This window comes from Equus quagga, chromosome 7, assembly GCF_021613505.1.
Source record: "Equus quagga isolate Etosha38 chromosome 7, UCLA_HA_Equagga_1.0, whole genome shotgun sequence".
In the NCBI taxonomy this organism is placed as follows: Eukaryota; Metazoa; Chordata; class Mammalia; order Perissodactyla; family Equidae; genus Equus; species Equus quagga.
The window spans coordinates 54,688,260-54,708,632 of record NC_060273.1 but is presented as its reverse complement, the minus strand read 5'-3'; the positions used below and the strand labels follow the sequence as shown (position 1 = coordinate 54,708,632).

The following is a 20,373-nucleotide window of genomic DNA, read 5'->3' as shown; positions in this document are numbered from 1 at the left end:
CTCCAGAGAAGCCGTCTGGTCCTGGACTTTTATTTTTTGGGAGTTTTTTTTATTACTGTTTCAATCTCTTTACTTGTGATTGGTCTATTCAGATTCTCTATTTCTTCTTGATTCAGTTTTGGGAGGTTGTATGAGTCTAAGAAGTTATCCATTTCTTCTAGATTGTCCAATTCGTTGGCATATAGTTTTTCATGTTATTCTCTTATAATCCTTTGTATTTCTGTGGTATCCATTGTAATTTCTCCTCTTCTCATTTCTAATTTCATTTATTTAGCCTTCTCTCTTTTCTTCTCAGTAAGTCTGGCTAAGAGTTTGTCAGTTTTATCTTCTCAAAGAATCAGCTCTTAGTTTCATTGAACCTTTCTATTGTTTTTTTGGTCTCTATTTCATTTATTTCTGTTCTAATTTTTATGATGGCTGTCCTTGTGCTGACTTTGGGCTTTCTTTGTTCTTCTTTTTCCAGTTCTGTTAGAGGTAGTTTAAGATTACTTATTTAAGATTTTTCCTGTTTGTTGAGGTGAGCCTGTATTGCTATGAATTTCCCTCTTACAACCACTTTTGCTGAATCTCGTAAGAGTTGGTATGTTGGAGCTGGGCCAGTGGCGCAGTGGTTAAGTTCACACGTTCTGCCTCTCGGCTGCCCAGGGTTCACTGGTTCAGATCCCGGGTGCAGACATGGCACCACTTGGCAAAAAGCCATGCTGTGGTAGGTGTCCCACGTATAAAGTAGAGGAAGATGGCCATGGATGTTAACTCAGGGCCAGTCTTCCTAAGCAAAAAGAGGAGGATTGGCAGTAGTTAGCTCAGGGCTAATCTTCCTCAAGAAAAAAAAAAACAGTTGGTATGTTGTATTTTCATTTTCATTTGTCTTAAGGTACTTTTTGATTTCTCCTTTGATTTCTTCATTGATCCAATGGTTTTTCAGTACAGTGTTGTTTAGTCTCCTTGTATTTGTGTCTTTCTTAGCTTTTTTCTTGTAGTTGATTTCTAGTTTCATAGCATTATGGTCAGAAAAGATGTTTGATATGATTTCAATCTTAAATTTATTGAGGCTTGCCTTGTTTCCCAACATATGGTCTGTCTTTGAGAATGTTCCATATGCACTTGAGAAGAATGTGTGTTCTGCTATTTTTGGATGGAGTTTTCTATATATATGTATGAAGTCCATCTGGTCTAGTTTTTCATTTAATTCTACCATTTCCTTCTTGACTTTCTGTGTGGATGACCTATCTGTTGATGTAAGTTGGGTGTTGAGGTCCCCTACTATTATTGTGTTACTGTTAATTTCTCCTTTTAGGTCTGTTAATAGTTGCTTTATGTACTTTGGTGCTCCTGTTTCAAGTGCATATATATTTATAAGTGTTACGTCCTCTTGGCGGAGCATCCCTTTTATCCTTACATATTGCCCCTCTTTGTCTCATGTTGCCTTTTTTATCTTGAAGTCTCCTTTGTCTGATTTCCCTTGTTTGTTGTCCCCTGTAGTTCTGACTGCCAATTCAGTTTGGAGATTCTCCGTGATGGTTCTTTTTTAGTGTGTGTGAGGAAGATTGGTGCTGAGTTAACATCTGTTGTCAACCTTCTTCTTTTTGCTTGAGGAGGATGGTCCCTGAGCTAACGTCTGAGCCAGTCTTCCTCTACTTTGTATGTGGGATGCCACCACAGCATGACTTGATGAGCGGTGTGTAGGTCTGCACCTGGGATCCGAACCTGTGAACCTTGGGCTGCTGAAGCAGAGCATGTGAACTTAACCACTATGCCACCAAGCCAGCCCCCAGGATGGTTTTCTCAACTTCTCCTTATTTATCATTTGTGTCTCTGTTCTGATTTTTTGTTTAGTGGTTGCTGTGAGGTCTGTATAAAAGATCTCACAGATGATATAGACCACTTTCTGATAGCCTCTTATCTCCTTAATCTAAGCAGATTCCATCCCTTTCCCCTTCCCCATCTCAGTTATTGTTTTCACAACTTATTGTTTTGTGTTGTGAGTTTGTGATTAAAATGAAGTGATTATAGTTATTTTTGATGCTTTCCTTCCTTTTATTTTTAATGTTATAACTGTTTGCTAAACCTGTTCTGATAGACAGCTGCAATTTTCTCATTTTGTCTGTCTATTTATCTCCTTGTCAGGGCTTTGTAAGCCCTTTCTTTTTTTTTTCAGATATGAGAGTCTTGATCGTTTCTTGTAGGGGAGTTTGTGTGGCGATGAACTCCCTCAGCTTTTGTTTATTTGGGAAAGTTTTTATTTCTCCATCGTATCTGAAGAGTGGTTTTGCTGGATAGGGTATTCTTGGCTAAAAGTTTTTGTCTTTCAGTATTTCGAATATATCGTTCCACTCTCTCCTAGCCTGTAGAGTTTCTGCTGAGAAGTCTGCTGAAAGCCTGTTAGGGGTTTCTTTGAAGGTTATTTTCTTCTGCCTTGCTGCCCCTAGCATTTTTTCTTTGTCATTGATTTTTGCCAGTTTTACTCGTCTATGCCTTGGAGAGAGTCTTTTTACACTGATTAATTAGGAGTTCTGTCACCTTCATTTACATGTAATTCCAGCTTATTCTCCAGGTTTGGGAGGTTCTCAGCTATTATTTCTTTGAACAAGCTCTCTGCTCCTTTCTCTCTCTATTTTCCCTTTGGAATACCTATAATCGTTATATTGCATTTCCTAATTGAGTTGGGTATATCTCACAGAATTTCTTAATTTCTTTTTAGTCCTAGTTCTCTCCTCCTCTGCCTGAAGCATTCCTGTATTTCTGTCCTCTGAATTACTGATTCTCTCCCCCATAACATCAGCTGTTTTCTAAGGATTCCAGGTCATTTTTTATCTCGTTCATTGTGTTCTTCATCTCTAACGTTTCGGATTTTTTTTATCATTTCAATCTCTTGTGAAGAATTCCCTCTGCTCGTTAATCATTTTCTTGAGTTCATTGAACTATCTTTCTGAGTTTTCTTGTAACTCGCTGAGTTTCTTTATGATAACTATTTTGAATTCTCTGTCATTTAGGTTGTACGTTTCTCTGACTTCAGGATTGGTTTCTGGGTGCTTGTCACTTTCCTTCTGGTATAGAGTATTAACATATTTCTTACTGCTGTTTGATGGGGTGGACTTTTGCCATTGCATAGTGGTAGTATCTGGTCACAGATTCCACCTGCTACCACTGTGGGAGGCAGGAGCTGTGTTTTCTGAGCCTGACACAACCCCTGGCCTTTGTACCCGTCTGTTGGAAGCTGTACCAATAGGACTCTGCATCTGGCCGCCACCGCTTTACACACATAGGTGCAGACACTCTGGCGGGGATCCTCTGCCCTGGCTGACCAGCTGAGCTGATGCACCAGGCACAGTGTCAGGGAGTGAGGCGCCTTATTTCCTGCTCATTCTCCCTTTCTGCACTCCCTGGCTGCCCACCTGGGCTGCTTGGCTTGGTGAGGGTGCACCCACGGTTGCTTAGCTGCTTTGGTGTGGAGCATTTCTGCGGGCTAGGAGGCAATTCACTTTCCTCGTGGAGTCACACATCAGCTGCCATGTGAAGTTAGTCGCAGGGTTTTTTAAATTTGGATTTGTTACTAATATTGAAAGCTTAGGTAAGACAATTAAAATTTAAATGGTGAGATTTCACATAAAATTCCAGTTTCTCTTGAAAGGGGGACATTTGGTACCATGGGCCACACAGTCTCTCATGGCAACAAGTGGCTGGAGCTAAGCACTGGGGGCAGCTGCCCAGACATGATTGGTAGGGAAGGGTCTTTCAAGTTCACGCTGGTCTCTGCTTGGCCTTCTACCTATTTTGGTTGCTGACCTGCTCTTGCAGGCTCCGCTGGAGTTTAGATGCCCTGCAGTAGGCCATTGGTCTCTGATACCCTTACCTTGCTATCCATTTAGTCTACCCTTCCTCCGCTAGCCCACTTCCTTCATTCTACTGTGAATGGAGAGTTTGAGGACTTACAGAGTCTGAGGGGTCGTGCTGGTTGCTGGGGCTACAGAACCAGACCCTATTCCCGACCTTCCTCAGGGAGTGGCGCATATAAGACATGTGCATGCCTTACCTGAGTCCTGGGCCCAAGTGATGTCAGCATCCTTCCTTATCCTCCAGTATACAGAACCATTGAACAGTAACTAGAAGCATAAACAGAACCTTCCTGCCACATGTTCCAGTAAGTTGTCACAGAAGGAGAAGTCTGTGGAACCTGCCCTACATCGTCACCCATCACCATCACCCTACAACCGTCAGAAAGAGGTTCCTGATATCTAATATTCAGTATCCAAAGCTTACAATTATAAGACTGAGTAGAGAAGCTAACTTCTTCATAACATGAAAATATCAGTAATTTACTGGCTACTTATCAAGTTAAATTCCCAACAAAAACATTCCCTATAGTCCCTCCCAGAAATAACGTAAACCCCTCCCTGCTGTGTCAAGTCTGTAGCTAATCCTCTGAGCTGGTAGGCTTCTGAAAAGACAATGCAAGTACAAGCACCTTGGCTGCGTATCTTTCAAAAGGTACAGTGTTTCCTGAAGTCACTGGATGTGATTTTGATGTTGGGGAATTCCTGAATCACAGGTGTAGAATCCTGCGGTTAAGCCAGCTCACAGCTGGAGAAGAGGAAAATCCAATCAGTGTTTCAAATGTGAATGATTTGAAGGATTTAGAAAAGCCCTTAGGATAACAGATAAAACCCTCTGTTTTTGGCAAAATTACTGCGTTTATGAACGTGCAGTGGAAATCAAAGACAAAGTGAAGAATGTCACTTGTCAGAAAAATCACACCAACAGAAATTAGTGTTTAATTAATTCTTTTTCATCAGGATTATAATGCAGTTGTAGTTTTGTTAAATGGAAGATATAAAATATAAAGTGTAAAGCGTTTCTCTTTTCCAACTAAAGACAAACTTCCCCCCCCAATATTTACTATAAAATTCTGGTCTCTGGTTTAAGTGAATTCACTTTAAGTGGCCCTTTGCCAAGAATGGCATCCTCGAGTAACATGGAGCTCCAGTCCCAGTTATTAAGCATCTGTAACATGCCTAGCACTACACTGAGCCTGTCCCATATTTTATTATCTGAACCAGCTTCCAACCCTGTAAGACTGCAAATTAAGAAATTCCCAGTCGGGACCAGCCCGGTGGTGCAGCGGTTAAGTGCCCACATTCTGCTTCGGCGGCCGGGGGTTTGCTGGTTCGGATCCCGGTGTGGACATGGCACTGCTTGGCATGCCATGCAGTGGTAGGCGTCCCACATATAAAGTAGAGGAAGGTGGGCATGGATGTTAGCTCAGGGCCAGTCTTCCTCAGCAAAAAGAGGAGGATTGGAAGCAGATGTTAGCTCAGGGCTAGTCTTCCTCAAAAAAAGAAAAAAGAAAAGAAAAAGTTAAGTTCAAGGACATAATGTAGCTTTCACTGCTCTTTTGTAACGTGGCCTTTATAACACATAAACAACTATGACTTAAGGATCCATTGTCCTGATACATATTTCTTGTTGGTATGACACATATACTGCAAGTGCCACCTTTGGGTTGAAACAATGTAGGATAAACCCCCCTTCTGTTATGATATCCAACCAGTCATTTTGTATAAATCCACCCAAGTCAAGATGGCCCACCCTCCATCTGTGTATTAGTTTCATCTCTGAGCCTTTTGCACATCCTGGGGGCCAGGAGAGGGTGTGGCCCTGGAGTCAAACAGACTGGCCTTGAGCTCTTGTTCGGATACTTACCAGCTGCACGACTTGTAAAAGCATGCCGATCTCTCTGGGGCTCTGATCCCTCCTTTAGGATTGTTTAAGGATTAAATGAAACTGTCGATAAAGCACATGGCAAAGAGTGGGTGCTCCGTCCTCATGGTTGTTTTTATTGTGACTATTATTCTATTTCTGGTTCTGGTTGAGACTCTGCCTAGCACAGTAGCTGTTTTATCGGTTAGGTCCCTGGGTTGCAGTGTTCATCAACATAGTGGGACTATTAATATCACTATCACTAGTAATTGTTAATAACCACAAAAATGACAACACAAACAGCTTCTCAGGAGAGACCTGCAGCAGTGAGCTGCCAGCTGCCGGAGCAGGCTCTGTAACGTCGGCTTGTGATGATCCCACCAACTTGGAAACATGACTCGAGAAAGAAGCCCCCACCCCACACCTGCCTCCTAGATGTGCTGTCATCCCAGCCTTCCTCTTGGGCCCCCTCTGGGGGGGCACTCATTCTCAGTAGAAGAGCAGCCCTCCTTGACCACAGCCCTGAGCTCTGGCCGTGGAGGGGGAGTGGCAGCCTTCTGGAGAGGGCAGAAATAGCTAAGTGACTGAAGGGGTTCCGAGGAGGGGAGAGCTGTGATCAGCGCAGCCCTCACAGACTCTGTGTGCCGCATCTTCCCCAAGGATGCAGTCCCTGAGGCTTTGCCCTTGGGCTGCTTTTTTATATATCAGTCTTGACAGTGGCTCCATTTGAGCCATAAAGGCCAGCTCTCAGCAACAGGGAAGAGTTGATGCAAACAGGCCTTAGCATAGTAGGCCAAGGGGGCTGTCACACTGTCTATTGTCAACCCTGCTGTGCAGCTATCAGCTCACCAACCTTGGGCAAGTTTTGTAATCCCTAAGCCTCTGTCTCCTCATTTAAAAAATGGTGACGCTCCTATCCCATGGGGTTGTAGGAGGGATTACATGAGATATGACACGTGTAGCATGCATGGCAGTAAGTGGGCATTCAGTGAATGTTGACCTAGAAAGAAAAAGAAGGTCAGCCCGGAAGCTGCCTCCTGCAGCCCTCAGGGAACAGGAACTCGGTGTCTGCATGAGGAGAGGAAGGACTGAGCTGAGCGGGCAGACCCCGCCACCCTCCTGGCCCCAGTGTGCCTTCCAAATGTAATCTGACCTTCATTAACCCCCCCACGACTTTTCTCTTGCAGCTGAATCGGAGTGACAGTGACAGCTCCACACTGTCCAAGAAGCCACCTTTTGTTCGAAATTCCTTGGAGCGGCGCAGCGTCCGGATGAAGCGGGTAAGCGAGTCTCCTCAAAGCTCTTTGTATGCCTGCTCCAGCCTCGTTTCCCCAGGCCCTGTGTCCCACACACATCCCCCTATGTCTGACCGTTTCTTCGCAGCCTTGGGTTTGAAGAAAGTCACTCTTGCAAGTGTGATGCTATTAACAAAGGGAAGTTTGTGAACTGTAAGGCCTGTGGAGACACCGGGGAAGGTGCCGAAGGGTGAATGTAACAGTATTATCAGGACAAATAGGTTCGATCAGGACTGCGCATACTTGGCCTTCTCTTCCTGGGTAGAAATCACAGTCGCTAAGAACTGACGAACCCAGGACGTCACAGTCACCAATGGGAGCCTGCCTCACGCAAGATTCTGCTCAGCGTAGTGTCCAGCTGGCTGACCAGTTAAAGGTTCTGACCGCCCAGCTGGCTGGCGGAGGAGGCGGGCGCCCCTGAGCACCGCCCGGCAGCAGGGAGCAGCAAATGAGCTGCTCAGTCCAGCTGGAAACACACTGGGAAGAGGCTGCCCATAGGGAAATCCTGCCTTTCCTTATGGAGACTTGGCTGAGGGGTCAGGGTGGGTGGCGTTAGGCAAAGGACCGGCTCCTGATGGGGACTTTTACCAGTCAGGGCTGCAGGAGACGCAGGTGTCCCTCTCCACTCTGGGCCTTCAACACAGACTTTACGGCAGTTCTGATGTGTGTGCAGAACCCGAAGACGCAGGAGCCAGAATGTCAGAAACTGAAGGGGGGAGAGAGAGAGTGAGCAGAGTGGAAGAGAATGCTCAGGGAAAGGAGAGGGTGCCGACAGCCCGGGCAGAGGAAGGCTCTCCGCCTCTCCCACAGACCCACTGCCGACAGCCAGAATCAGGAGTTGGTCCTTTGCCTATCAACATCCCTCTCACAAGTCTCCAGAAGGAACTGGAGAGAGCAGGAGAAAGCAATGCAGAGAGGGTGCACAGGAAAAGGAGAGTGCACCGGCTGTGGGAGAATAAGGACTTGGCCTCAAGGTGACAGTGACAACTGACTGCCCACTCTGGGTTCCCTACCCCACGCCTGTCTGCTGTAGCTGCCTGGTGCTGCAGAGTCTCCTGGGCAGCTTGTCAAGGATGCAGATTCCCAGGCCATACTCCCAGACAGTCTAATGCAGGCAGCTGGGGTAGGGCCCTGGAAACTGGATTTTAACAAGCTCCTCAGAAGATTCTGGAGCAAGTGTTCCGTGGTCCACTCCTGGAGAATGCCACTGTGGAAGCTCCTCCTTGGTCCCCCTGCATGTCCTACAACTTCCTGCCAAGGCAAGCCCCGCAGAAGCTTCCCTGTCTTCACCTCCTCCTCCCCTTAGTCAGGTGGATGCCTTACTGAGGGGGCCATTGATGGTGGCACTGAGCTCGTGTTTCCCTCGGGTCCTAACTATGTCCTGAGGCACAGGAGAGTCCAGAGGCTGGGCCAGGGCCCTTGGGCTCTGCAGTCCTCTTGTAGTCTCGGTCTGAGCTCTGCCTTTCTCTGCTTCAGCCCATCCAGGCGAGTTTCTCAGATTGGACATTGGTGAGAGCAAAGTAAAAGAATCTTCACCGTTGCTCTGAGAACTTGAGCCACATGGATGACCCAGCTGGATTTCCTGCCCCTGCTCATTTATAAGCACAGAGTAGACAGTGGTCGCCCTAGAGGAGTGTTATAGAACTTCCTCGCTGAGCTGTTTCAATTCCTAAAAGTATGCTTTGCCAGCCTTGAGTGAGGATAGATCTCACAGCAATGTTTTACATACCATTCACAAATCCCTTTGCTGGTCATTGTGTGTGTTTTCTGTGGCTACATAACAAAGTTCCAGAAACTGAGCAGCTTAAAACAATACAAATTCATTCTCTCAGAGTTTCCACGAGTCTGAAGTTCAAGCACAAGTTAGCTGGATCCTCTGCTCAAGGTCTCACTCGGCTGAAGGCTAGGTGTTGACTGACTACATCTTCTTCTTGAGGTTTGAGGAGAGAAAGATTGCTTCCAGTTTCCCTCAGGTCATTGGCAGAATTCATTTTCTTGCATTTTCTTGCTAGCTGCAGGCCAGAGGCTATTCACAGCTCCTGGAGGTCATTCTCAGGTCCTTGCCATGTGGCCCTCTCCACAACATGCATTGCTTCTTCAAGGCCAGCATGAGATCTCTCTCCAGGATGGGCCCACTTCATCTTTAAGGGCTCACCTGATTAGGTCAGGCTCACCCAGGATAATCTCCCTAGGTTTATATCTTGCTGGCTTAACAACCTCTGTGTAAAGACATTGCCTTTTTTCCAAGTAGCTCAGCCAGAGTACCAGAACTGAGTATTATTGGCAGGCCTTAGATAACTTACCCCTGAAGCAATCACTGAGATTCTGATTGGCCAGGTTCAGGTCACATTCCTATCTCTGAAGCCCCACACGAACCACAGGGCTTGAGCCTGCAGGAGGAGAGGATCCTGAAGGGAAGCTGAGGGCGCTGTTACTATAAGACTAGGGAACTGGATGCTGGACAAGCAGAAAAATAGCTGTCCATTACGGGAACACAAAGTCAAGAAGACATGGCTTCTGCTCTCAGAGGGAACAGACTTGCAGTGAGGAAGTAACTTCAGAGCAGGATAGAGACAAGGATCCATTAACCAAGAGTTGAGGGCACTGGGAATCAGGAGTGCCGACAGTGTAGGGAGTGAGTGGGTGGGGTCTGGACCCAACTGCCTGGGTGGAATCTCGGCTTTACACTTACAATCAGCGTGACTTAACCTCGGGGAACCTCATCTGTGCAAATGAGAACAGTTGGGGCCTCATAAGGTTGTGAAAATGAACTGAGGTAGTGGAAGGAGCGCGCTCAGCACCGTGCCTGGGACGTAAAAATGCGCAATAACACAAGCTGTAGACGTGGGAGGAATCAAGACAGGCTCTGCGGGGAAGGCGAGCCCCATTTTCGAAGGCGTGGAAGCGAATGAGCAAAGGAGGATGTTTGAGGTTCAGAGGGAGGGGGTCGTGTGGGCTCCCTGGAGGCGGCTGTAATAACGGGTCAACACCATCCTCACCTCTGCAGCCTTCGTCCGTCAAATCCGTGCGCGCCGAGCGCCTGATGCGCACCTCGCTGGACCTCGAGTTAGATCTGCAGGCGACCAGGACCTGGCACAGTCAGCTGACTCAGGAGATCTCAGTGCTGAAGGAGTTCAAGGAGCAGCTCGAACAAGCCAAGAGCCACGGGGAGAAGGAGCTGCCGCAGTGGTTGCGCGAGGACGAGCGCTTCCGCCTGCTGCTGAGGATGCTGGAGAAGCGGGTGAGTGAGGCGTGAAAGGCTCTGAGGGGGCCGGCTCAGCCTTTGGAGTGGGCAGGGGAGGGAGAGAGGTGGGCGCCTGTTTAACTGGGTCCTCCAGTCCTGTTCCCAGAAATCCCCTTGCCCAGTAAACTTTAATCCGTGACCTGGCCACCAGGCCCCTTTGTTGCATTTCTGTTTTGATGTGTGAAAGCCGTTATCATTACACGTTTATTCATCCGTGCAGTCGTTCAGCAAACATGTTGGGTACCTGATCTGTGCTGCGGCACACACAAAGGAAATGGAGAACACCGAGCTGCCCCAGTGCCTGCCCCGGGGGTCCCACAGAGTAGGCATCTCCCAGGGGAGAGGAGCTGACCATGGCAGGGCTCTGTACTGACCAAGACACCTGGAGTACACGCCTGCTCCCGTCTCTGCCCTAGGATAGTGAATCTGACGGATTTCAGGGTTACTCAAGAAAAAAGGTGTGACCACAAAATGGCAGTGTTTGGGTGGTGCTGTTTTCACAAGTTACATGCCCAGGAAGTCTCTCATAGCATGAGGCCTCCCAAAAGCCACTACCTAGAGGGAAGGAGGGCAAGGGAAGTCCCAGGGGAGAGGGAGTTGGGGGTGGGGGGGCTATGCATCTACATGAGGTCACTCAGCACCATGAGGGGTTTGGGTCAGAGAGCTCCAGAGCAGCAGCAGCTTGGGGTCTTTTATTGCCAGGGGTTCGTCGTCTCTACAGCTGGTGGATATTGGGTGCAGCTTCACGGAGTGTGCAGAGCAGGCAGGTTCTATATGGCTAGAAATATGCTCATTTGAGCTATATTTAGAACAGCTTGGGGCCGGCCAGTGTCTGAGTGGTTGAGTTTGCGCACTGTGCTTCGGCAGCCCAGGGTTTCACTGGTTCGAATCCTGGGTGCAGACATGGCACTGCTCATTAGGCCATGTTGGGGCGGCATCCCACATGCCACAACTGGAAGGACCCACAACTAAAAATACACAACTATGTACCGGGGGGCTTTGGGAGAAAAAAATAAAATTTTTAAAACAACTGGATGAGTAAAAATTTGACCTTGGCCCCAGTGGGCTGTTAGCTGACAGGTCCCAGACTGCCATGAAGAAGTAAATAGCACAGGGCTGATAGACAGACGCCATCTTTGACTCCTTTCTATAATACCTGTCCCTCGCAGATTGCCACACATGGCAGTAATGACAGACCTTTGCCGGTTCTGTCTGCACACGGCCAGACAGTGCAGCCAGCACCATACAGAGGGTGCCAGCCTGGAGTGTTGGGAGGGCCATCAGCTGGAGCCCCAGTTCTCAGTGCAGGTGGTGATGCCTTAGGGCGGGCAAATGGTGCTTAGGTCAGGACGAATGTTGGATCTTCAAATTGACTTTGGCAGTTCAAAAATTGCAGAAATCTTCCTTTCTAGTTTATTATTTACACCCTGTATTCTTATAACAGGGATTCTTATAACAGGGATATAAACAGCATTATGGGAAAGTAGAAAATTAGAGAAAGTTTTAAGGAAAAGAAGGAAATAAATTTATCCCTAACCTAGTTGTGGTTGTCTGTTTACATTTATCTTTGAGCTTCCTGGTAGCCAAGGCAAAAAGAGGTAAGAAAACAAGTGCATATGTGCCCTGCCTTAAGAAAACACAAGCTAAGAAAACCTGACCTTTCAAATAGTAAAAATGTAGAACATCTATAACTGCCTGATAATGACCTTCTACGAATAGCCGTTTAAATAATGGCTTCATAGACCAAAATTCTTAGTTCAGTGTTTTCAAGTCTATGGTACATGGATATTTTAGGGCTCTCTGTGGTTTCTCCTCAAAAGATAGGTTTACATCAGGAGGAAGGGGTGTAATGTACCTAATGCCCTTGAGCATGACTTGGCATTGTGTTTCTACCACTTTTTAATTGTTTGACATTGAAGAAATTTCTTAACTTGCCTGAGCCTCAGTTTCCTCATCTGTAAAATAGAGGTAATTATAAAACCTACTTTCCTAGGTAGCCCTGAGGACTAGATGAGGTGGCACACGTTTCTCCAGGCAGCCCTCATCTCCTTACTTCCTAGAGGTCCACACGGGTGTTTGGTTCCCTGGCACCGAAAACCTGCCCACTCTGACAGAGGATGGGGATCACTTCCCCTCCTCATTCTGAATAAAACGATCCTTCAGTGGAACAGGAAGAGTGAGGGTACCTGTTCTGTGACCTCAGACCTTTGGTCTACAATAGACTCCTCAGTTGTGCCAGAAGGTTCTCCTTGGTTGACCCATTTCTAGAGGCCCTAAGGACTCTCCACAGCCTCACAGCATTGCTTGCTTTGCCCTCTAGATGGACCGAGCAGAGCACAAGGGTGAGCTTCAGACAGACAAGATGATGAGGGCGGCCGCCAAGGATGTGCACAGGCTTCGAGGCCAGAGCTGTAAGGAGCCCCCAGAAGTGCAGTCTTTCAGGTAAGTGATGGGCACCTGGCCAGCCCCCTTTTCCCTTTCACGCCCAGCCTCCCCAGCCTCAGTCGTCGTTTCTCAGTCCTACTGCTCCCCGTCCCCTGCTCCCTTCTCTAGCAGAGCACCAGCTCTCCCTGTAACAGATGTGCATCCTCTGCCAAGCCGTCCCTGGCGGGGTGTGTGTGCAGTGCTTTCCCTCAGCTGTCTTTATCAGTCCCCACACAACTCGAGCTAATTTGTTAGATCCTCTTGTTTAATGAATGAGCCACCTGCTCCGGCCTTTCCTCTTAGTGTTTCCATCACCGGTAATTGAGGAGGATTGGCTGAATGATAAATAAGCCTGGGGGTGATGGATGCTCTCGCCGGGCCTCCCTAGCTCTGCCTGCTGCCTGCCAGGATCCCAGGGAGGCGCTTTCTAGTTGTGCTGGACCCAGGCATGTCACAGGAGGGCCCCAAATGCCATTTGGCCTGGGCCTCCCATTCACAGAGGATCTTGCCTTTAGACTTGAGATAGCCTCTCTGATAAGGTGCTCATGGTTGTGTATGTGCTAAGAAACATTGGTGGCATATAAACATTTAAAATAGACTGTAATTTGTATAACCATGTTTGGACATCTCAATTTTTAACCAATTGAAAATCTGAAACAAGCACTGGAAGTAGCCCAAGGGCCCTTTTAAACTCGGAGAGGCCCTTGATCTGAAATGAAGGTGGCTGGTCCTGCTGATGTCCCCTAAAGCAGTGGTTCTCCACCAGGGATGGTGCGGGCCCCACGGGGACATTGGCAATGTCTGGGGACATTTTTGGCTGTCACAACTGGAAAGAGGGTTGGGGGAACTGCTACTGACATCTGGTAGGTGGAAGCCAGGGATGCTGTGCGACATCCCACAGCGCACAGGACAGCCCCACAGTAAAGAATGATCCTGCCCATCACATCCGCAAAGTGAGATCAGAAAACCCTGCTCTAAAGGGCTGGCCTCTTTTATAGGGAGAAGATGGCATTTTTCACCCGGCCTCGGATGAATGTCCCAGCCCTCTCTGCAGACGACGTCTAATCGCCAGAAAAGTATTTCCTTTGTTCCACTGACCACGCTGTGAACATAGACTGTGGCTAAAGTTATTTCTGTGGTGTTATATGAAGGTATTGAGCACACACACAGGTCCTCCAGTGTGCTCGTTGGTTTGAAGACGAACAGATTTTTTTAGTTTGGGTTCTATTATTATTAAAAACAAAAAACAACAAAAAACAACAAAAAACCAGCATTAAATGACAAGATTGTATAGTTTGTATATTTAGGAATGTATTTTTGAGAAAGAAAATTTAAATGAACTACAGCAGTGTTAAGTTGCTGCTCTTCTTAAAATTTAGATTTTTTTTTTTTTTTTTTTTTGTACAGCTCTACCTTCTAGAGGTTTCACTGCAATAAGAAGTAATGTTTTGGGGACGGTAATCCTAAAAGGACGTCCTATAGATGTCACAGCACAGCTGACCTTTCCTACTTAACATATTTTGTACAATATTAAAAAAAAATGCACAGGAACCATTTGGGGGATTCTGAGGTGCCTCCGTGAATCTTCATGAGCTGTGATGTGTTGTATGTGGCCGCCTGACATGGAGCGGGCAGCGCAGAGCTGGCTGAGCAGCCCAGCCCGTGCTGGTCTCAGATGCCCAGTGAAGCCACTGAAGCGAGTGAGGGAGGGCTATGGCAAACTCCTTTCAGTTTTATCTCCATCAATAAAGTGGCCTTTCTGAACAAATTTCCTCTCTCTCTCTTTCTCCTCCACCCCTCACTTCATCTGTGTTCCCCTGGTTTTTGATTCTCCCCTTCCCTATCACTTTCTCCCCACCCATCCCTAGTCCAGGTGACGTTTTTTGCCTTCGCCCTCCCCTCCGCTCATCGGCTCATTAGATGAAAATGACTGCTCAGCTGGGGCTGTTGCAGACAACGGGAATTCAGCCTTTAATAAGTAAAATCTCTTCCTCCTTCCTTTCTCTGACATCATCCTGTGTAACTTTCTTCTGCGTATGTTGCACTGCCAACCACATCAGAATCATTTGCAGCAGCTTGTTAAATAAAGGACTCCTGGACCCCTCCCCAGACCCACTGACCCAGCCCTCCTCCAGCTGGGATGGCCCCAGAGACCTGCTTTTATCCATGTCCCCACTGTAAGTCTTATGCACACAGCAGTTTGTGGGACCCACTAGTATCATGCATGAAGCCCAGGCAGAGGCGGAGGCAAAGTGGTGAGGCCCCACGTCCTATGGGAGAGTCACACAGGACCACTAATCTGCATGGCCCTCCCCAGGCCACTGAGGAGCATTGAGGGAGGGGTAATGGGGGAAGTGGAGTCCCCTTCACTTGGCTGCAGAGGTTCTGCCCCCACCTCCCCACTACATTCCTTACCTGGCTGTTTCACCTTGATGTGGGGTCGGTGAGCCGAGGAGTCGAAAGAAAGATTTCTTGGACTCTCAAGATCTGGCAGTAGTGCTCTTTTATTTAGAGAATAGTGTGGAATAGCATGGGGACAGGACCCATGGGCAGTCAGAGCTGCTGCTGGCGTGGGGAGCTGCTGCTGCCATGGGTGGAGAGTAAGGCTAAATTTAAGGCATAGGTATGTGAGCCATCTCTTTACAAGACAAAGGAAAGAATATGTAAAAAAGTTATAATGGTGGGGCCGGCTCCGTGGCTGAGTGCTTAAGTTCATGCGCTCCGCTGTGGCGGCACAGGGTCCGGATCCTGGGCGCAGACATGGCACCGCTTGTCAGGCCACGTTGAGGGGGCATCCCACAACTAGAAGGACCTGTAACTGAGATATACAACTATGTACGGGGGCGGGGGGGGGGGGGGGGGAGTTGGGGAGATAAAGCAGGAAAAAAAAATGATTGGCAACAGTTGTTAGCCCAGGTGCCAATCTTTAAAAAAAAAAAAGTTAAAATGGTATCAGTGCAGGTGGGGTCTGGCTATTGGGTGGTCCCACCACTTTTAGATAAGAATCAAATCGGATTAAGTAAAGGCCAGAAGTCACCACCCTCAATACTATCTTCAGCTAAAGACAAAGGAGGATGTTGGGGGGGGGGGGGGGGGGGGGGTCAGTTACACGAGATTGCCAGACAGTAACCAACTTAAGTCCTTGCTTTCCCCATTAAGGGTTTCCAGAGATAAGGCCATCCCGCCTTCTTCCTGGCACAGAGAGGGAGGCATCTTTACAGACGGAGGTTTCCCTTACAAACGTAAATGTTTCCTAACAAAGGGCAAGCAAACTCCAGTCCTTGGAGCCTGCTTCTCACCTGCAGTTTTAAAATTAACCAGCCTAAAATCCTCATCACTATCATGATCGTTCCTGTCTTACAGTCGGGGGAACTGGCCCAGGGAGGTTAAGTCACTTGCTCAACATGACACAGCTGGTAAGTGGTAGAACTAGGATTAAACTCAGTGTGTGCCCTAAAGACACCTCACCACAGGGACAAGAAAGTCGTCTTCACTGGGACCAGTGCCATGGCCGAGTGGTTAAGTTCACACGCTCCGCTTCAGCGGCCCAGGGTTTCGCCGGTTTGAATCCTGGGCACAGACATGGCACACTGCTCATCAAGCCATGCTGAGGCGGCATCCCACATGCCACAGCTAGAAGGACCCACCACTGAAAATACACAACTATCTACCGGGGGGCTTTGGGGAGAAAAAGGAAAAAAAAAGACCTCATACTTCTGTCCCCACTCGCTAATTCCCTCCCCAAAGACAACCTGTAGTGACAGTTTTTTACAAATCCTTCCAGAGACAGGCAATGCATATACAGTCGTATATGTGTATTCTTATTTTTTGGCCTAAAAGTGCATAGTAGAGGTACTGTTCTGCTCCTTGTCTTTTCTCAATAAGATATCTGTAAGCTGTTTCATTCTTTTTAACACCCGTGTAGTATTCCACTGAATGGATGTACCAAAATTAATTGATCGACATGTATGTTTTAGCCAATCTCTTGCTTTTACAAACAGCATCTAATTGCTCTCCTTGTCCATCCATCCTTTCACGTGCGTGAGAGTATCTGTCGGTGAATTACTGCCTACGTTTTTTAAATGCACTATCAGAGCTCCACGTAAAACTGTAAAAGTGCTTTTCAGATATTTCTTCTCAACACACATTCTGTCGTCTGTTAGTGACGCAAAGATTCAAGGACATAATCCACTTTAGGTACTGAACAGATGTAAGTTGTTAATGAGTGATAGGAAAGTTGTTATATTCTAATAGGGAGTATATTTTGGTTATTATATTCTAGGTGCTTCTGGGAATAACTAAACTAAAGCTTATCCTACACCAGTAGTTTTTGTTTTGTTTTGTTTTGTTTTGTTTTGTTTGAGGAAGATTAGCCCTGAGCTAACATCTGCTGCCAATCCTCCTCTTTTTGCTGAGGAAGCCTGGCCCTGAGCTAACATCCATGCCCATCTTCCTCTACTTTATATGTGGGACACCTGCCACAGCATGGCATGCCAAGCGGTGCCATGTCCACACCAGGGATCCAAACTGGTGAACCCTGGGCTGCCAAAGCGGAACGTGCGCACTTAACCGCTGCGCCACCAGGCCAGCCCCCAATCCTACACCATTAGTAAGGCTTCTCCCAGGGCGCTTGGGACTGAATGAATTTATTTAGAACATAAGTTGTAAGTTTACAAGCAACTGTAAATATACATGAAGCTAATCAGAAGGAACTAAAGGACATCACTTGGCATTGTAGTGCTTTTTACAACTTGCATTTATGTATCTGATTTTTTTTTTATTTGTCTGTTGATGAGAATGTTGGAGACACAGGGCAGGCATCATGCACGTGTTATTCACTATCTTAGCCCCAGGGTCAGAGGGGTCCCCGACGGATGGCAGACCCTCAGGCAGTGTTCAGTGAATGAATTAGGCTAGGACTGAAGTTCTAATTTCAGTTCCTGCTAAGTAGCAACACAAACATGGGCTAACACTTTTCAGTGGTTTTCGACCCTCTTGAAGGGCTGCCTTGAAAACCGCTGACTTGAGGTATTGTTTCCCAAGGTAAGGCACAGGAGAAGATGTTAGGTGGTACCTAGGTGAATTTTTTTATAATTATATTCATATATTAACATACACATCAAACTCACGAATTCACAGATGAGAATAAGTAAGTTAAAGTGAATCAATTTAAAGAAAAAGATCATGTAATTAATATAGTGGCACAAAGGAATGGCAAAAATAGTGATGATGGAAACACATTTGGGAAAAATTGAGTTAATCATCTGGAATGGTTCTAAGGGGTCGCCTAGCACAGTCTCCCATTTTACAGATGAAGAAAGCAGGCCCAGGAACTGTGGCTTTCCAGAAGTAAACTGTGAGCCCCTGGTAGCTAAGGAAAAGGAGCAGTAATGTTCAGGCACTGTTTGGGATCGTCTCTACCCCTCCTGCCATCTGATGGCCTCAGTAAGAGCTGCCTGGATGGGCTGGCACATGAGGTCAACCTGGTGTATCTGAGACAGCATTTCTCACTCCTTCCACTGCCGTCCCATCCTGACGTGTTCTCCTACATCTGCATGCCCTTCCTTAGTTATCACTGTGTCTTCAGTGTAATCCCTCTGCCCATTTTAAAAATCTTATATCTGCTCTAATTTGTATTAATAAAACAATGGTATCCCCCCAATATAAAATCACAATATGGAATATAATTTTTTCGAACACATCCCCTTCATCTGGAAATTCTGATAGGCCCCTCCCTTTCTCCATCCATGCTCTTAAGAATTGCTGATCTGGTTAAAAATGCAAGAGGCAGCAGAAAGCAGCCGCAGCAGCAGCAGTCCCCTCCTCCTAGTTCAAGGCCTAACCTCTCTATATGGGCACCGCCCCTGAGTCTTGGCCATCTCCTATTACTGACTGGAGAGAGACAAGACAGATCAGTGCATTCTGGTTCTGTCAAAGGCGTCCAGAAATGGTGACAGTAACACTGCCCCACCATCCCCCACTACCCATTTCTCCTTCCTCCCAAGGGCACACCCAGAAGGCCAGAGGAAATGTTGACCCTAGAGCCCTATCCTTCAATCTGGCCTTGGGGCCAAGGATGCAGCCTTCCTTTCTCCACCTGGAATGCTCCTTTCCATCTGGAACACCCTATTTCATCCCAAATATCACTTCTAGAAACGCTTTCTCCTCGCTACCCACCAGCCAGGCCATCACACCCACTACCAACCACCACTGCAAACCCACACATCTTCCTATTCCTTAAAGAGTTTTTAATGTGAGTTCTCTCCCACTAGACTAGGTTGTCAGCTCCTTGTGGGCATGGACTATGGACTATGGACTATGTCTAATTCATCTGTGTCCCCGTGCCCAGTACTAAGCCCTGGGATCTGGTGACTGTTGAATGACTAAGTGGGTGAAAGAAGGAAGCAATGTTGGGGGGGGCTCTGGGGCGGAGCTAGGCCCACCTCTGCTCTTTAATCCTCTCAGGCCTCCCAAATTTTCTTCGGCTTCCTCCTGCCTGAGTGTGAAGATGGGGAGCAGAACGTGCACACCTAACCACTGCGCCAGCCCCCCCCTTTTCTTTTTTATAATTTGTTTTCAATTATTATGTGAGTGATTAATACGGTAAAAAAAAAAAAAAAACTCAAGGGCTACAGAAGGACATAAGACAAAAGCCACCCCCACTCTCTGGAATCTCCAATTAAAAACAGTTAATCTGGTGGTTTCCACTTTAAATAACTGACCTTTATTCTTTATTCATCATCTTCAGGCAAGATCTTTCCACTCCCTACCATAAAGATGAGAAAATTGTGGCGCATACTTTCCCTTTCTCTTCAGCAGCACCTTCTAATTTTTGTCAGTTACATTAGTATTTTTTATATAGTTTATAGCAGTATCACATTTACATGCAGTTCTGTAACAATCTTGGAGCTTCCCCTGTTATGAGTTGATTCAAAAAATTAAAAACTAGTCAACAGCATTTACGTGATGGTGAAGTAAATATTATTCCCTATGGAAACAAGTAGTATGATTGGACCTGGCTCATTAAAACTTTGTTACCAGAAGGCAGACTCAAGGATCCAATAAATCTGTTCCTTCCGCATAGCCTTCTTCCTTTCTTTCTGGTCGTACTTAGCTCACTGTTTCTCATACCCCATGTTTTGTTTTTGGAGTCTTAGTCCAAGAGCAAGTCCTGTCAGTTCTACTGCCCAAAGATACCATAAACCCATCCATTTTTTTCCTGCTACCACTTTGGTTCATTATCCCTCACTTCCAAAGCCCCCTGTGTTCATTTGGTAGGGCTGCCATAACAAAGTACCACAAACTGGGGGGCTTAACATATTTATTTTCTCACAGTCCTGGAGGCTAGAAGTCTGAGATCAAAATATCAGCAGACAAGGTTGGTTATTTTTATTTTTTTTGTGAGGAAGATTGGCCATGAGCTAACATCTGTGTTAATTTTCCTCTATTTTATATATGGGATGCCACCACAGCATGGCTTAATGAGCAGTGCATAGGTCCACCCCCCGGGATCTGAATCTGTGATCCCCAGGCTACCAAAGCAGAGTATGCAAACTTAACCACTACATCACTGGGCTGGCCCCTGGGGTTGGTTATTTCTAAAGCCGCTCTCCTTGGCTTGTAGATGGCAGTCTTCTCCCTGTGTCTACACATGGTCTTCCCTCTGTGTGTGTGTCCTAATCTCTTCCTATAAGGACTGTCATACTGAGTCAG

At 46.8% G+C, this 20,373-nt stretch overlaps 1 protein-coding gene across 6 annotated transcripts in view; it reads left to right on the top strand.

Annotated features, from left to right (window-relative positions):
* WWC1 (WW and C2 domain containing 1) overlaps positions 1 to 14,428 on the top strand; it is a 157,641-nt gene extending 143,213 nt beyond the window's left edge. For all 6 annotated transcript variants that reach the window (XM_046666671.1, XM_046666672.1, XM_046666675.1 and 3 more), the window contains 4 exons: positions 6,885 to 6,977; positions 10,000 to 10,233; positions 12,557 to 12,678; positions 13,659 to 14,428. In XM_046666671.1, the coding sequence (XP_046522627.1) occupies positions 6,885 to 6,977; positions 10,000 to 10,233; positions 12,557 to 12,678; positions 13,659 to 13,725 (516 nt within the window). In that variant the 3' untranslated portion in view covers positions 13,726 to 14,428. The remainder of the gene's footprint in view (positions 1 to 6,884; positions 6,978 to 9,999; positions 10,234 to 12,556; positions 12,679 to 13,658) is intronic.
* The last annotated feature ends 5,945 nt before the right edge of the window (positions 14,429 to 20,373 follow it).